The sequence below is a fragment of the Rhincodon typus genome, chromosome 2 (genome assembly GCF_021869965.1).
Source record: "Rhincodon typus isolate 14 chromosome 2, sRhiTyp1.1, whole genome shotgun sequence".
Taxonomy (NCBI): domain Eukaryota; kingdom Metazoa; phylum Chordata; class Chondrichthyes; order Orectolobiformes; family Rhincodontidae; genus Rhincodon; species Rhincodon typus.
The window spans coordinates 8,515,338-8,533,937 of NC_063333.1; the positions used below are offsets into that span (position 1 = coordinate 8,515,338).

The 18,600-nt window shown below is 43.2% G+C and overlaps 1 protein-coding gene across 1 annotated transcript in view; it reads right to left on the reverse strand.

Moving 5' to 3' along the window:
- Positions 1-348: 348 nt before the first annotated feature.
- Positions 349-18,600, reverse strand: part of LOC109918050 (vasoactive intestinal polypeptide receptor) — a 45,699-nt gene continuing 27,447 nt past the window's right edge. The window contains exons 7-11 of the mRNA XM_048618240.1: positions 16,416-16,482; positions 13,220-13,311; positions 7,933-8,062; positions 3,392-3,433; positions 349-1,197 (exon numbers count right to left, since the gene is read on the reverse strand). Of these exons, the coding sequence (XP_048474197.1) occupies positions 1,012-1,197; positions 3,392-3,433; positions 7,933-8,062; positions 13,220-13,311; positions 16,416-16,482 (517 nt within the window). The 3' untranslated portion in view covers positions 349-1,011. The remainder of the gene's footprint in view (positions 1,198-3,391; positions 3,434-7,932; positions 8,063-13,219; positions 13,312-16,415; positions 16,483-18,600) is intronic.

Here is an 18,600-nt window from a genome sequence, read left to right on the forward strand (position 1 = left end):
AGACCTTGCCTTTTGTTTCAAGAACAGGCATCTTAAACCTGGTTGACAGACAAGAACCTGTAATTATACAGTGCCTTTCACATAATGAAACAATTCTTAGGTCTAAAGGGATTGAAGGGTACGGGGAGACAGCGAGTTGGATGATCAGCCATGATCATATTGATTGATTGATTTTTTGTCACGTGTACCGTAGCACAGTGAAAAGCTTTGTTTACGAGCAGTACAGGCAGATCACAGTAAGCAACGATGTACAGATCAAAACAACTTAGACAGAGGCATACTGGTTACATTGCACAGTGCATGCGCTAGGCGAGATCAACATTGGCAAGATCAACATTATTTGAGGCTACAGAGTCCATTCATCAGTCTGATAACGGCCAGGAAGAAGCTGTTCCTGAATCTGTTTGTGCGTGTGTACAGGCTTCTGTATCTTCTGCCTGATGGAACAGGTTGTAGGAGGTGATTACCTTGCTCCTGCTCCTATTTTCTACGTTTGTAAGGTGCTTTACAGGAGCATTAGAAAACAAAACATGACTCAACGCTATACATGGGACATTGGGGAAGATGACTAAAAGCTCAGCCAAAGAGGTAGGTTTTAAGGAGTGTCTGATAGGAGGAAAATGAGGTACAGAGGCAGTCGGGTTGTAGGGAGGGAATTTGAGGATTGAGTTCCTCAAAAATTGAGCGACGATACAATAATTTACCTTTGTCGATTTGTCAATCATCGAAATCTTTGAGATTTGGCTTCCTGTGATTGTCCATTGTCTGCAAAGCCAATCTTGCCCCATCTCAAGATGGTTGCCCCCACTTTTTTTAAGCAGAGCAATTCTTAGACACAAAATACTGATCAATTCCCACCTCTTGGGAAGATGTGCTTCATTTCCCCGGGAATGTTAGGTATCAAATCAACTCGGCGTTATGAAGCTTCGCTGTATCATTTCTTTTTGTAGGATTCGTCTTCAGGATTGCGTGAGGTTTAATGTTCGATCAAACCCTGGAAGTTGAGGTGCCTCACGCTACATAGTCGGCTTGAAAGCTCGACGATCTTGTCTTAGGACTGCACTTGGTGAGCATTGAGACCTGGGTGGCGCAGTTGGTGCCATTGCTGCCCATGGATGGATGGTGATACTTCAGGTTCCCTCCCACGTACCTCTCAACATGCCATCGCCTCCACTTCCTCTTCAGCTCCGACTGAACCTACACACAGATGACAACGTCAATTACAAGACCATCAAACGCAGGAGCAGAAGTTGGCTATTCGGCCCATTGAGTTGTGGTTGATTTGATAATCCTCAACCCCACTTTTCCTGCCTTTTCCCCATAACCCTTGATTCCCTTACTGATTAAAAATCTGTCTATCTCAGGCTTGAATTTATTTAATGACCCAGTCACAACAGCCCCTCTGCGGTAAAGAATTCCACAGATTTCACAGTGCGGAGCAAAGTGAGCCCTGAGGTGATGCTAGTGAGGTAGGCCCAGTGACAAAAGATGGTGCCTGAGGATTGGTGACTTTGTCATTGGCTGGGTCCGGCATTGGCAGCGGCAAAGTGGTGGTAGGAGGGCACCATGGCGATGGTCTCTGACCTCGGTGTACCCGGTGCAGATGGTAGTGAAGGTGAATTGGCCCAGCAGTGAAAGATGGTGGGTCAGGATTGGTGGCTTCAACGTTAGTTGGGACTTGGCAAAACAGTAGTAGCTCAGAGTTGGTTCAGAACTCGTACATAGATGGACTTCCCTTTAAACTATCTCTTTTCATTTTCTCTTACTCTCAAACTGTCAAAATGGTGCCGGATTATGCCAACAAATTAAAACATTTCACTGAATTTTATCGTATTTCACTGTAAAACACACATGACATTAAATCATTCTTCATTTAGATTCCCTCCCCTCTGAGAGAAGAAATTCCTCCTCATCTCTGTCTTAAGTGTGTAACTCCTTATTCTAAGGAGGAATTTCTTAAGTGTGTAATTCCTTATTCTAAGGAGGAATTTCTTCTCTCAGAGGGGAGGGAATCTGAATGAAGAATGATTTAATGTCATGTGTGTTTTACAGTGAAATACAATAAAATTCATGTAACCCCTTATTCTGAGACTGCACTCTCTGATCCTAGACTCTCCCATGAGGGGAAACAAGCTCTCCACATCTACCCTGTTAAGTCCTCAAGAATCTTGTATGTTTCAATAAGGTCGCCTCTCATTCTTCCAAGCTGTAATGAGTACACGCCTAACCTATTCAACCTCTCCCCATAAGACAGTCTCTCCATATGTGGGATCAGCTCAGCGAATCTTCTCTGGACTGTCTCCAATGACAGTACATTTTCCCTTATCAAAGGAGGCCAAATCTGTTCACAGTATTCCAGCTGTGATCTGACCCGTGTCTTGATAAGGGGGTTGGAGGGATTTGCTTAAGAGGAGAAGTTGAGTAGGTTGGTCCTTATTGGAATTTAGAAGAAAGAAAGATGACCTTATTGAAACATTTAAGATTCTTAGGAGGCCTCACAGGGTCAATGCAGAAAAGTTGCTTCCCCTTGTGGCAGATTAAGCAACTCTAGAATACTTGGGTTTTATTAATCCTTCTCTCTACCTGTCCTGCCACATTTCAAGATTTACGCACATATAAGGCCGGGTCTTTCTGCTTCTGCAGACCTTTTGGAATAGTACACTGTCCTTATTCCTCTGTTTCTGTGTTCTCTGTACAAAAATGTATCACTTCACACTTCTCCACACTGAACTCCATCCATCTTCTGATTTTTGATTTGATTTGATTCATTATTGCCCTAGGTACAGTGAGAAGTGTTGTTTTGCGTGTAGTACAGGCAGATCATGCCATACAAAGTGCGTTAGGGTAGCAGAACACAACGAGGAATACAGAGAAGGTGCACAAACAGCGTGATCGACATTAAGTTTAAAATTTGAGGTGTCCTTTCAGAAGTCTAATAATAGCGGAGAAAAAGCTGCTCTTAAATCTGTTGGTCCCTGTGTTTAAACTTTTGTATCTACTGCCTGACGGAAGAGATTGGAAGAGATTATAACCTCTGTCCAATCCACTGAATTTCCATTTTTTTCAAGTTCTACACTATCTGCTTCATGGTTTAAATTTCTTTTGTATCCTCCACAGACTGAAAATGTCCCCTGCACACCAAGATCCAGATCAATCAAGAAAAGCGAGAGTCTCATACCAGTCCCTGGGGAACTCCACTACAAACCTTCCTTCAGTCTGAAAAATATCCATTGACCATGACTTTCTGTTTCCAATTTTGTATCCATGTAGCTACTGTCCCTTTTCCACAGCTGATAACTTTTCTCAGAAGTGTGTTGTGTGGCGCTGTATCAAGTACCTTTTGGAAACCAATATATATGATAACGCAGATCGATGTCACTTTTTCTCTTACCTCTCCATTCAGGAAACAGTACAGCACGGCTACAATGAAACCCTGTGGAAAATAACAAGTGGAAGACATTGTTATCACAAAGGCAATGTTTCACCATCTGAGCAAGGTACAATCCATGATTCAACCCTCATGAATCTATCGCAAAAAAACCCCTGAAAACAAGGAGAACCAATTCATCCACACCTGCTTGCAAAACTTTTAACAGGTAGGTTAAAGTTTAACCATGCGACTGACTTAATTACAAACTCTGCCAGCATTTTGGAAAGGGCAGGACTTATACAGTTAATGGTAAAGTCCTAGGGTGTTGCTGAACAAAGAGACCTTGGAGTGCAAGTTCATAGTTCCTTGAAAGTGGAGTCGCAGGTAGACAGGATAGTGAAGAAGGCATTTGGTACACCTGCCTTTATTGTTCACTGCATTGAGTATAGGAGTTGAGAAGTCATGTTGCGGCTGTACAGGATGTTGGTTAGGCCATGTTTGGAATACTGCATTCAGTTCTGGTCTCCCTGCTATAGGAAAGATGTTGTGAAAATTGAAAGGGTTCAAAAAAGATTTACAAGGATGTTGCCAGGGTTGGATGGTTTGAGCTATAAGGAAAGGCTGAATAGGCTGGGACTATTTTCCCTGGAGAATCAGAGGCTGTGGGGTGACATTGTGGAGGTTTATAAAATCATGAGGGACATGGATATAGGGTAGATAGACAAGGTCTATCTTACCCAGGGTATGGGAGTCCAAAACTAGGGGACATACGTTTAAGATGAGAGGGGAAGATTTAAAAGGGACCTAAGGGGTAACATTTTCACACAGAGGGTGGTGCGTGTATGGAATGAGCTGCCAGAGGAAGTGGTGGACTCTGGTACAATTACAACATTTAAAAGGCATCTGGATGGGTATATGAATAGAAAGGGTTTACAGGGATATGGGACAACTGCTGGCAAATGGGACTAGATTAATTTAGGCTATCTGGTCGGCATGGACAAGTTGGACCAAAGTGTCTGTTTCCGTCTGTACAGCTGCATGACTCTACTTTTACTTCATAAATTCTTTCATAGCGTTTACTGCCTGTTCTAATTGCCCTGGAGAAGGTGATGGTGAGCTACCTTTTGAACCTCTGCAGTCCGAGTGATGTGGGAGTGGTACAGTGCTGTCCTCTGCTTGTTTTTAAAAGGCTTCCCAGTTCTCCGCTTCGCACTAAATCTTCACCACGTTGTGTGCTTTTTCCTTTTGCTTTCATACTGTCCCTGACCTCCCCCTTGTCAGCCACGTTTGCCTCATCCTCCCCTTAATATGTTTCTCCTTCCTTGGGATGAATTTCTGCTGTGACTTCCGAATTACTCCCAGAATCTCCTGCCATTGCTGCTTCAGTGTCTTCCCTGCTAGGCTCCCCCTTCCAATTAACTCTGGCCAGCTCCTCCCTCATGTCTTTCCAGTTGCCTTTACTTAGCTGTAATACTGTTACATCTGATTCCAGCTTCTCCCTCTCAAACCGCAGGGTGAATTCTATCATATTGTGGTCATTGCCCCCTAGGGGTCCCTTCACCTTCAACCCACTAATCAAATCTGTCTCATTACACATCACCAAATCCAGAATTGTCTGTTCCCGAGTGGGTTCTACCACAAGCTGCTCCAAAAACAATCCATCTCATAGACATTCCACAAATTCCTTTTCTTGGGATGCACAACCATCCTGATTTTCCCAGTCCATCTGCATGTTGAAGACCCCCATGATTATTGTAACAGTGCCTTTCTTACATGCCTTTTCTATCTCCTGATGTATTTTCTGCCCCACTGCTCTGAACAGGGTCTTTTTCCTTTTGCAGTTCCTCGACTCAATTGGCACAGATTTTACACTTTCCAACTCTATATCTCTTCTTGTTGTCAATTTAGTTTCAACTCTTACTAACAAGGCAACTCTGCCCACCTGTCTATCCTTTCAACAGAACGTGAAACTTTGGAAATATTTAGTTCCCAGCTCTGATACCAATGCAGCATCTCTCTGTGGTACTGAATATGAAAGGGGCATGGTTAGATTCTCTTGCTGAGGGTAGTCCTTGATTCAAACGGGCAACATTTGCATCACACAAGTGTGTCCTTCTCCAAGAAGAGAGAATCTAACCACTGCCTCTTGACATGCAAAGGTGTTACCATTACAGAGCAGCCTACTTGATTGGCACCACATCCACAAACATCCACTCCCTCCACCACTAATACTTAGTAACAGCAGTGTGTACTACCTACAAGAAACACTGCAGAAATTCACCAAGGATCCTTAGACTGCAATTTCCAAACCCACGACCACTTCCATCTACAAGGACAAGAGCAGCAGATACATGAGGACACCACCCCCTGCAAGTTCCCCTCCAAGCCACTCACCATCCTGACTTGGAAATATATCGCCATTCCTTCACTGTCACTAGGTCAAAATCCTGGAATTCCCTCCCCAATGGCATTGTGGGTCAACCCACAGCCCATGGACTGCGGTGGTTCAAGAACACAGCTCACCACCACCTTCTCAAAGGACTACTAGGGATGGGCAATGAATGCTGGCCAGCCAATGACGCCCATGTCCCACGAGAGAATAAATTTTAAAAGCAGTTGCCTTTGAGAATGAGTTGTAACTGAAGGGATGTGCGACCACGACATAATAGAATTCCTCATCAAGATGGCGAGCCAAGGCAGATGGTGGAATTTGAATCCAATAAAACAAACCTGAATTAAGAGTCTAATGATGACCATGAATCCGTTGCCAATTGTTAGAAAAACCCATCTGGTTCACTAATGCCCTTTAGGGAAGGAAACTGCCATCCTTACCTGGTCTGGCCTACATGTGACTCCAGAACCACAGCAATGTGGTTGACTCTTAACTGCACTCCAGGCAATTAGGGATGGGCAATAAATGCTGCCTGGCCAGCGATGCCCTCATCCAGTGAATGAATAAAGAAAGAGTCATTTAGTTGATTCTGAGACTAGGGTCCTGAATTGAAATAGAGGAAATTAGGTTGGTACGATATGCAAGTTGGCTCTGACAGATAAGGAAATGTTAGTGAAAGAGATGTTGGTAGAAAGGCAATGAAAAACATTCAAAGAGTGCTTGGGTGAACTGCAACAGTTGTTTATTCCTGTCTGGCGCGGAAGTAAAATGGAAAAGGTGGCCATACCTATGAATGACAAGGAAAATTAGAATTAGTATAGATCCAAGGAAGAGGCTTACAAATTGGCCAGAAGGAGCAACAGACCAGAAAAGTTTAGAATTTAGCAAAGGAGAACAAAGGGATTGATTAAGATAGGCAAAGTAGAGTATGAGAGTAAGCTTGCGAGGAACATAAATCTTACGATACAAGTATGTGAAGAGAAAAAGACTGGTGAGGATAAATGTAGGTCCCTTACAGTCAGAAACAGGGGAATTTATAATGAGAAACCAAGGAATGGGTGACCAACTAAATATATACTTTAGTTCTACATTCACAAAGGAGAATGCAAATAACATACCAGCAATATTGGGGAACACAGGGTTTAGTGAGAAGGAGGAACTAAAGGAAATCAGTATTAGAAGAGAAATGTTTTTGGGGAAATTGATGGGATTGAAGGCCGAAACATCACCAGGGCCTGATAATCGACATCCAAAAGTACTTCAGGAAGTGCCCTAGAAATAGTGCAAACATTGGTGGTCATCTTCAAAATTTTTTTAAGCTGGAACAGTTTTTACAGATTGGGGAGCAACTAGTATAACCCCAATATTTAAAAGAGGAAGGCAGAGAGAACGCAGGGAATGATAGCTCGATGTCAGTGGTGGGGAAAATGCTAGAGTCCATTGTTAAAGAATTAATAAAATAGTGGACCATTTGGAAAACAGTGGCAGATTGGATACAGTCAGCACGGATTTACAAAACAGAGGTCATGCTTCACAAATCTACTTGAAATTTTCAAGGATATAACTTATAGGGTTGATGAGGGGGAGCCAGTGGATGTGGCTTATTTGGACTTTCAGAAGACTTTCGACAAAGTGCCAAAACAGAAACTTACGTATAAAATTAAAGCTCCTGGGATTAGGGGTAGAGCATTGAAATGGGTAGAAAACTAAGTGGCAGACAGGAAACAAAGAATTGGGCTAAATGAGTCTTTTTCTGAATGGTAGGCAGTGACTAGTGGGTGCCACAGGGATCAATGTTAGAACCCCAGATATTCACAATATATATTAATGGTTCAGATGAGGGAACTAAATGTAATATCTCACAATTTGCAGATGACACAGAGCTGGGCGGGACGGTGAGCTGTGGGGGGATGCAGAGATGGTTCAGTGCGATTTGGACCAGCTGAGTGAGTGGGAAAGTGCATGGCAGATGCCGTACAATGTGAATATATGTGAGGTTATCCACCTTGGGAGCAAAAACAGGAATGTGGGTTATTATCTGAATGGCAACAGATTGCGATACAGGAATGATTAAAAAGACAGAATGGTCTATTGCTGCTCCTATTTACCATTAGTCTACATTTCCAGTTAATGATATTACAGTGCACGGGGAAAAGGTAAAATATCTTACCTGAAAAGACCCGAGAATGAGATCAAAAACTAGCTTTATTTTCACTTCAAAGTTGTCCGGGAAGAATGCAAATACAATGTAATTGATTCCAAAAAGGGGAATCAGCAGAAGAGTTGACTTTGTGAGCCTCCTGTAAAAGGAATTAAAAAAAAATGACTTTAGAGACTTCAAGCAATTGGCTTCAAGGCTACTGTGCAGGTTCCATGATTGAATTAAAAGAAATACAAATAGACTCGGCACAAAACATTAGTGACATATGGAGCCTATCTTGAAAACATTCAAGATTTGTACATAACTAATTCAGCCTGAATTAGGTGCCAGTGATTATTTTAACAATAAGTGTCAATTCTCAAGTGTGGGGTCTCATTCCTTTGTCTGTTAATTGTCTCCTATTTTTAAAATGGGAACAATTAAGAGTATATATGTTTTTAAATGTTTTCTTTTCTAGCCCTTTTGTTGTGTCTTGTGCAATCCATCTTTATTCCCCTCTGTTCTGAGTTCTGAGGAAGGGTCACTCCATCCGAAACAGTAACTCTGATTTCTCACCACAGATGTTGCCAGACCTGCTGAGCTTTTCCAGTAATTTCTGTTTTTGTTTATTCCTCTCTCATCGGACAAAGTCTTATAGAATGGTAGAGTAGGCTTGAAAGTCCTTTTAATACTTTGTTTGTCCATTTACGTTTTACTGAGGCAGTGGATGTCTCAGCAAATGTCTGGAGGAAGCCGCGTGAACTACATTCCATCAGGCATTCTCAAGGGCACTTTGGGTGTTGCCGGGAATCAAGACTTCGGGGTGCAGAGGTCCTACCCAGCAAGAGCTGCCAGCCAATCAGAGGCTTGCACTCCAAAATGGAGGAGGTGCAAGGAGAGCACCCCCAGAGCTCCAGGATCATGGAGGATCCAGGACCAAGGGACTTGTAGATGGGAGTTTTCCCAAGATGGGGCTTGGTGGGAGAGGGGCCGGGACAGGAATCGGAAACATGGTCAAGGGACTGGCTGCCAGTAGGCAGCACTCCAGCCCCTGCTGCCCTATATCAAGTCCCTTGATTAGGCACTGAGTGCCTTTCATTGAAGGACTCTATACCCCACGGGGAAGAGCTACTGGCGGAATACTTTCATAAATAAATGTCCTTCTCATCTCCAAGCTCATCATCTCCTGAAACAGCAGGATCCCCTTTCCTCCACTACTATTTTTGTCATATCTGTTTGGCTTTGAATTTGGGAATATGACATCGAAGTAGAGGATCAGCCATGTTCCTATCAGAACATAAGAACCAGGAGCAGGAGTAGGCCATCTGGCCCATCGAGCCTGCTCTGCCATTTAATAAGATCGTGGCTGATCTTTCCATGGACTCAGCTCCACTTACCCGCCTGCTCACCATAACCCTTAGTTCGTTTACTGTTCAAAAATCTATCTTTGCCTTAAAAGCATTCAATAAGGTAGCCTCAACTGCTTCACTGGGCAGGGAATTCCACAGATTCACAACCCTTTGGATGAAGACGTTCCTCCTCAACTCAGGCCTAAATCTGCTGCCCCTTGTGTGAGGCTATGCCCCTAGTTCTAGTGTTACCCGCCAGTGGAAACAACTTCCCTGCTTCTATCCTATCTATTTCCTTCATAACTTTATGTGTTTCTGTAAGATCCCCCCTCATTCTTCTAAATTCCAGTGAGTACAGTCCCAGTCTACTCAATCTCTCCTCATAAGCCAACCCTCTCAATTCTGGAATCAACTTAGTGAACCTCCTCTGCAGCCAGGACAGACCAAAAACTGCACCCTGTACTCCAGTTGTGGCCTCACCAGCCCCTATACAGCTGCAGCATAACCTCCCTGTTTTTAAACTCAACCCTCTCGCAATGAAGGACAATATTCCATTTGTCTTCTTAATTATCTGCTGCAGCTGCAAACCAACTTTTTGTGTTATATTGAGGTAATGTTTAGTTCTGAGAGATTATTGATACATAAAATGCTGGGCTTTAGAGATGGCTAGAACTCTTAAAGAAATTGCAGTTCAAAGGTGAGTCATATTTGTTAAATAAAGTTACATTAGAAGGGACAAAGTTATGAAAGAGCAAATAGGCCTACTTACTAAAAAACTAAAGATGTGATGTCTGAAATCCTTGCAGTAATGACAGTCCAGAGAGATATTTTGTTTTGGGATTTGGAGCAAACTTGATTTTAAAATCCAGCGAGCCCCAAAAGATTTAAACCTCATTCACTTCAAGTGATCAAAGAAAAAATTGTCAATAAGGGATAAATAATTTAAAAGTTGATTTCGGGACTGCCCAGAGCACACTGTGTTGACATGGAGATGGTTGGAACTTAGAGAAACTCTTTAGCTTCAACCTATCTGGCTGTTTGCTGGGGGAATTAGTTGCAGTTGTGATTGGAACTCCCTGAGAAAAGTTAATCAAAGTAAATGACTATTTATATCAATAGGCCTGTGCTGTAAGCAGCTAATTAACTTCACAATTGACTGTGTGGAATATAGCCAAAACAATTTTTGGAAAAGTACCCAAGAAACTGACAAGATAGAGAAGCATCAACAAATCAAGAGAGGCTAAATTAAAGTTTTACTTTGGAGAATAGCTGAAACTGAGGAAAACTCTCCAGGGGACTGTAGCGTTGTTATGACTAGTTCCTATTGTTCCTTTTCTGTTCCTTTCCTATTGTTCCTCGTTCCTTTTCTGAAGAAGGGTCCAGACCATGAAACGTCAGCTTTCCTGCTCCTCTGATGCTGCCTGGCCTGCTGTGTTCATCCAGCTCTACACCTTGTTACTTCCTATTGACATAGCTATCTTTAAGATTACTATATTTTACAAGAGAATTCTACAGTAAAATAGGAAGAATGTATAACACAGAATGCTAAAACATATTAAATTAACAGTGCCAGTATTAGAATGTAGAACAGTATGGCCCTTCGGCCCACAATGTTGGCCACACATGGTGCCAAATTAAGCTAATCCCTTCTGCCTGTCCATGGTCCGTATCCCTCTATTCCTTGTTTATCCATGTGTTTATCTAAAAGCCACTTAAACACCCCTACCATGTCTGCCTTCACCTCCACCCCTGGCAATGCTTTCAAGGCACTGACCATTCTCTGTGTAAAAAAATTGCCCCTCACATCTCCTTTGAACTTCCCCCCCATCACCTTAAATACATGCCCCCTAGTTTTAGACATTTCAAATCTGGGAAAAAAGATTCTGACCGTCAACCCTTTCTATGCTTTATACTGTTTAATTCTTTTATTTACAATAATTTTTGTTTTTGCTAAAAGTAGTAAAACAATGTGGTGCAATTCTATTGGTTAAAATGAGATATTTATATTTAATCTTTTAATGTTAATGCAACGATGTGATGTAGGAGCGGAAGTAGGCCATTCAACCCGTCAGGTCTGCTCCGCCATTCAATGGGATCATGACTAATCTGCTAATCCCCAACTCCACTTCCCTGCTTTTTCCCTATAACCCTTGATTCCCCTTCCTGATTAAAAGGCCCTCAGCCTTGAATATACTTAATGACCCAGCCTCTGCAGCCCAGTGTGGTAAAGAATTCCGCAGATTCACTCCCCTCAGATAGAAGAAATTCATCCTTATCTTTGTCTTAGAAACATAGATGATAGGAGTAAGAGGAGGCCATTCAGCCCTTCGAGCCTACTCCACCATTCTTCACAATCATGGCTGATCGTCCAACTCAATAGCCTAATCCTGCTTTCTCCCCATAACCTTTGATCCCATTCGCCCCAAGTGCTATATCTAGTCGTCTCTTGAATAGATTCAATGTTTTGGCATCAACTACTTCCTGTGGTAAAGAATTCCACAGGCTCACCCTCTTTGGGTGAAGAAATGTCTCCTCATCTCCATCCTAAATCATCCACCCCGAATCCTCATACTGTGACCCCTGGTTCTAGACACACCCACCATTGGGAACCTCCTCCCTGCATCTACCCTGTCCAATCCTGTTAGAATTTTATAAATCTCTATGAGATCCCCCACTCATTCGTCTGAACTCCAGTAAAAACGATCCCAACCGAGTCAATCTCTCTGCATATGTCAGTCCCACCATCCCTGGAATCAGCCTGGTAAACCTTCGCTGCACTCCCTCGAGAGCAAGGGCATCCTTCCTCAGAAAAGGAGACCAAAATTGCACACAGTATTCCAGGTGCGGTCTCACCAAGGCCCTGTATAACCGCAACAACACATCCCTGCTCCTGTACGTGAAACCTCTTGCAATGAAGGCCAACATACCATTTACCTTCTTTACCGCCTGCTGCACCTGCAATGCCTACCTTCAGCATCTGGTGCACAGGGATACCCAGGTCCCGCTGCACACTCCCCTCTCCCAATTTACAGCCATTCAGGTTGTAACCTGCTGCCTTGTTTTTGCTTCTGAAGTGAATAACCTCACATTTATATAAATTATACTGCATCTGCCATTGATATGCCCACTCACCCAACCTGTTGAGATCATGCTGAAGTATCTCTGCATCCTCATCACAGTTCACCCTCCCACCCAACTTGGTATCATCTGCAAACTTAGAGATGTTACATTTTGTTCCCTCATTCAAATCATTAACATATATTGTGAATAGTTAGGGTCCCAGCACCGATCCCTGTGGCACCCCACTAGGTACTGCCTGCCAATTTGAAAAGGACCCATTAATTCTGACTCTTTGTTTCCTCTCTATCAATCAGTTTTCTATCCATCTCAAAACACTTCCCCCAATACCATGAGCTTTAATCTTACACATTAATCCCTTTTGTGGGACTTTGTCAAATGCATTCTGAAAGTCCAAATATACTACATCGACTGGCTCCCCCTTCTCAACTCTACAAGTTACATCTGCATAGAATTCCAACAGATTTGTCAAGCATGATTTCCCCTTCATAAATCCATGCTGACTCTGTCTGATCCTGCCACTGCTTTCTAAATGCTCTGCTATAAAATCCTTGACAATGGATTTGAAAATTTTCCAATGTTAGGCTCACTGGTCTATAATTCCGCTTTCTCTCTTCCTCCCTTTTTGAATATTGGAGTGACATTAAATGTCTTAAATGTGGGATTCCTAATTCCAGAGTTATGTCCTCTGGTTCTTGACACTTTCACGAAGGGATGATCCCCTTAATGATCCCTCACTGAATTGGAATGCTGTTTACTGGTGTTCCAGGAGGCCAGTTCCCCTCACAATGATATTAACAGCTGACAAACTGTGGTGTGAGATATAGTCAAGATTGAATGGACAAGAGTATGGTGATGGATGTTGCTACAACATTGAGAAGAACACTTACGAATATTGACTGATATCGTTGAGCCCAACATCTGGTGTGTGGAGTTTTTGAACCAGGATTCGAATGATACAGATGAAGAGAATAAAGTTTACCTAAAGAGGGAAAACAAGGTTAAAGCATTTGAACATAAGAAATAGGAGTAGACCAAAGATCCCATTGCGCTGACTCTGATATTCCAAATGATCAGGCTGATGGCTGGTTTCACTTTCCCACCTACTCCCTCAATTCCCAGACAAACCAAAAATCGCAACCTTAAATGTATTCAACAATGAAGCACCTGTAGTATTCCGGGATGCAGAATTCCAAAGGTTGCTCACCATCTGTGCGAACAAATTTCTCCTCATCTCAGTCCTAAATGATTGCCCACCTCTAGCTAGAGAATAAGGTGTTATAACTCGCCAAGCCAGGATAAAAAGCCTCTCAGTTTCTTGACCCCTGTCAAGCCCCTTTACAATCTTGAATTCAAATTGCTTCTTATTCTTCTAAAATCCGGAGAATATAGACTCAATTTACTTGGCATCTCAGCCTAGGATCACTCTCTTATCCCAGGGACCAAGCTGGTGAAGTCCCCAATACAAGTATATCCTTTCCCAAGTATAAAGATCAAAAGGGCACAAAAGTATTCCTGATATACTCTCATCAAAACTCTCTTCAACTGTGGCATGACTTCCTTATTTTTAGAGTCCAATCCCTTTGCAATACAGGTCAACATGATATTTGCTTTTCAAATTCTTTGTTAGAATTGGGAAGCTCAATGTACATCTAGCCAATGAATTCCAGTGATAACCTGATTGCTACTATGTCCCTGTCTCCTTGACTACTCTCATACAATTGCTGCATGGCCTGTACCTATGTGCTAGTAACAAAAGCTGGAAATGCACAGCAGTTTAGTGACTGAAAATGAAAGGTTACCTGGGATCACAGGTGGAGCTGGCTCTGCAAAAGGGGACTCTACACAAAGCAACAGTCCATTCTTTCTCTTTCCCAGACTGAACTCCTGACTGGTTTTCCAGTGTTTACCTGAGATTCACCAATGGTCAATGGGTAGAGAGCTTCAGGGTCCTAGCATCTGATCCATGCGAGTGTAAGGAGACTTAAGCTGTCCCTGTATAAACTCAGGCTAAGTCCAAGGCCTTGAAAGCAAAAGCAGCCGTTTTGAAGGGAGTTCATAGTCACAGACAGAAGAAAATTAGGATGACACCTACCTTAAGGAGACCAAGGACACTCAGACTGAGAAGACAACTCAAGTATCCCAGAAAGATTGCTCCCAGGAGGAATAAATTGGACTATTAAGCTATCATTAAGTTCCCTCTGACCACTGAGTCAGCTATGAAGAAAATTGAGCCCAACAATACTTTACTTTTCATTGTTGATATCAAGGCCAACAAACATCAGATCAATAGGCTGTCAACAAATTACATGATGTTGATGTAGCTAAAGTCTTATCAGGCCTGATGGTGGAAAGAAGGCATATGTATGACTGGCCCCAGACTACGACGCATTGGATGTTGCTAATAAGATTGATATAATCTAAACTGGCTTCACGAAGAACTGTACAAATACTTCAATAACATTTTCAAAAGAGTTCTTTTGGTAGTGTACATTGTTCCAATAGATCAAAAGAAATAACTCAATTTTCAATCCTTTTGGGAAAAAAAATGTGTCAGGAAGATCAATGTGACTGGTTACTGAGTTATGAAGGTGGTGGGGGTTGGGGATTGTAACTCCTTATGTCAAATGGGAATGAGAGTTAAAATTCAAGAAGTATGTCTCACACCCAATACCGTTCCCTATTGTAATTTGGCTCATTGTCGGGACAATGTCTCACTTAAATTAGAGCCATCTGCATTGATCGATCTGTGCTCTTTTAACTGTCTCCTGACCAAGGTGCAGATACACTAAGGGGGAAACTCAGCAAACTCGACTGTAAAACTTATTTATCAGAGTTGTAGAGAGACCTTCCTTCTTAGGTCACGACTGTACAAAACGTCTCATCCTTACCTCCCTTTATCCCTAATCTTGTGCAGCTCACTTGTCTATGCCACTCTATACTCAGATGCCTCAGTGATGCAAGGAGGGAGCTCAATAAAGGTTTACCAGACTGAGTCTGGGATGGCAGTGCAGACAGACAAAGAGGGACTGGATCGGTTAGGACTATATTCACTGGAATTTAAAAGGTTGGTGGGGATCTCATAGAAACATGTAAAATTCTATCAGGACTAGACAGGCTAAATGCAGGAAGCATGTTTCCGATGACTGGTTAGCTCACTACCAGGATCATAGTCTATGGATATGGGTAAGTTATTTAAGACTGAGATGAGGAGAAATTTCTTCAGCAAACAGTGAAGATCCTGCTGAATTCTCTGCCAGAGGAAGCCGTCAAGGCCAAAACATTCAATGTTTTCAAGAAGGAGTTACATGTCGTTCTTAAGGCTGAAGCGATCAAAGGGTATGGGGAGAAAGTGGAAACAGGGGACTGGGTTAGATGATCATACTAAATGATGGAGCAGGCTCAAAGGCCTACATCCTGCTCCTTATTTTTCCCTTTACTCATGGCATGAGGGCTTCACTGACCAGGCAGCATTCATTGTCCATCCCTAATTGCCTAGAAGGCAGTTAAGAATCAACCACATTGCTTTGGGTCTGGAGTCACATGTAGACCAGATGAGGTAAGGATGGCAGTTTCCTTCCCTAAAGAGCATTAGTGAACCAGGTGGGATTTTCCCCCCCTGTCAATTGACAATGGATTCATGGTCATCATTAGATTCTTAATTCCAGATATTTATTGAATTCAAACTCCACCATTTGCCGTGGCAGGATTTGAACCCAGGTCCCCAGGTCTCTGGATTAACAGTCCAGCGATAATACCGCTAGGCCATCGCCTCCTCTTTTCTATGTTTCTATGAGGGAGAGCAGATGTTCAGTCAAGGTATTTAAAACAGCAATGGATGATCTTTTAAGCTGAAACGAAGTGTGCTGTCAAAGGCAGGAGATTGGGCTCTAAGTTAGAAGGCTTGCAGAGTCGGTGCAGATATGAAGGGCTGAATGGCCCCCTTCTGCCCCACAACAGTTCTGTGAAGTGTATGGCCCTGTACATCCCCTGCAGCTCCTGGGATGATAGCCCATCTTCTCAATGGCTTCAACCCAGGAGTTAAAATTCCCATGTTCAACAGCAATTTGAGCACTGTGTCCTTACCAAGATAGAGACCAGAATGGGAGCCCGAATGATCCACCAGTACGGAGAGTCGATATTGAGCCAACATCTAAAGGATAAAGGAATAAAACTGGCTTAGACTAAGTGGACCCAGATAAATCACTGAAACCCCAGCAACCCACATGGGTTAAGTTAAACGCATATTCTCTCCAATCATGTCAAATCTCTTTCACATGGTCTCACCTCCTCACATCTATGCTCAGATCTACTCAGTGGACTTCCGATCTGATCACCTCTTCCTAATCTTTGGGTGCTGAGATTTAATTACAGTCCTGCTCTATTTGGGAGGAGCGAACTCCTGGCTTATTCATCTCGTTGTTTCCATAAATCACAGGGTGGCATGGTGGCTCAGTGGTTAGCACTGCTGTCTCACAGCACCAGGAACCTGTGTTCGATTCCAACTTTGGGCGACTGTCTGTGTGGAGTTTGCACATTCTCCCGTGTATAATGGGGCTTCCTTCAGGTGCTCCGGTTTCCTCCCACAGTCCAAAGCTAGGTGGATTGGCCATGCTAAATTGCCTGTAGTGTTCAGGGATGTGTAGATTAGGTGGGTTATAGGGGGATGGGTCTATGTTGGATGCTCTGAGGGTCGGTGTGGACTTGTTGGGCCGAAGGGCCTGTTTCCAAGCTGTAGGGATTCTATGATGATGAAATAATTTCTTGGGCTGCAAATTACTTCAGGTTATATTAAGTCACAGAGTCAGGCTCTACCACCCAAATGGTCTATGCTGGACATTTATACTGCCTCCTTTAACCCTAGCAGCATATCCATCTATTCCTCTCTTTCTCATGTGTTTATCTAGATTCACGTTCATGGTCCCACTAACTGCAATGGACCTGGAGTTACATGCAGGCCAAACTAGGTAAGATTACACTGGTATCTACCTGACAATGTGGAAAATTGCCCAAGTATGTCCTGTACATAAGAAGCAGGACAAATCCAACCCAGATATTACTGCCCTATCAGTCTCCTCTCGATCATCAGTAAAGTGATGGAAGGTGTCATCAACAGTGCTATCAAGCAGCACCTGCTCAGCAATAACCTGCTCAGTGACGCCCAGTTTGGGTTCTGCCAGGGCCACTCAGCTCCTGATCTCATTACAGCCTTAGTTCAAACATGGACAAAAGAGCTGAATTCCAGAGGTGAGGTGAGAGTGACAGCCCTTGACATAAAGGCCGCATTGTAACAAATATGGTATCAAGAAGCCTAAGCAAAACTGGAATCAATGGGTATCGGGGACAAACTCTGTAATGTTTAAAGTCATGCCTGGCGCATAGGAAGATGGTTGTGATTGTTGGAGGTCAGTCATTTGAGCTCCAGGCCATCTCTCAGGAGTTCCTCAGGGTAGTGTCCTCAGCCCAACATCTTCAATTGTTTGATGATTAATGTACAACATGAATAATTCTGATCCCAACACCGACCTGAGGAACCTCACTAGTCACAAGCTGCCATCCTGAAAAAGGCCCCCTTATCCCAATTCTCTGTCTTCTGCCAGTCAGCCAATCCTCTATCCATGCTACTACCTTGCCCCTAACACCCAGGGGGTCTTATATTATTTAGCAGCTTCCAGTGTGGCCCCTTGTCAAAGGCCTTCTGGAAATCCAAATAGATCATGTCCACTGGCTCTCCTTTGTCTAATGTGCAGGACAAAGTAACAATCATGTCACACAAGTGCAAGGCAATCTCAAACAAGAGAGAATCTAACCATTTTCGCTTTGACACTCCATGCTGTTACATCACTGTCCACATCCTGGAGGTTACCATTGGCCAGGAACTGAACTGGACTAACCATATAAATACTGTGCCTACAAGAACAGGCCAGAAACTATGCACATGTAGCAGGTAACTCACTTGATATCTCCCTAAAACCTGTCCAACATCCAGCAGGCATAAGTCAGGAGTGCGATGGAATACTCCCCACTTGCCTGGATGTGCTCCAGCAACGCTCAAGAAACTCTGCACTATCCAGGACAAAGCAGCCCGCTTGATTGACACTACATCCACAAGCATCCACTCCCTCCCCCACCAACGTTCAGTAGCAGCAGTGTGTACTATCTACAAGATGCATTGTAGGAATTCACCAAAAGATCCTTAGGCAGCATCTTCCAAACCCATGACCTATATGGGAACACCACCACTTGCAAGTTCCCCTCCAACCCACTCACC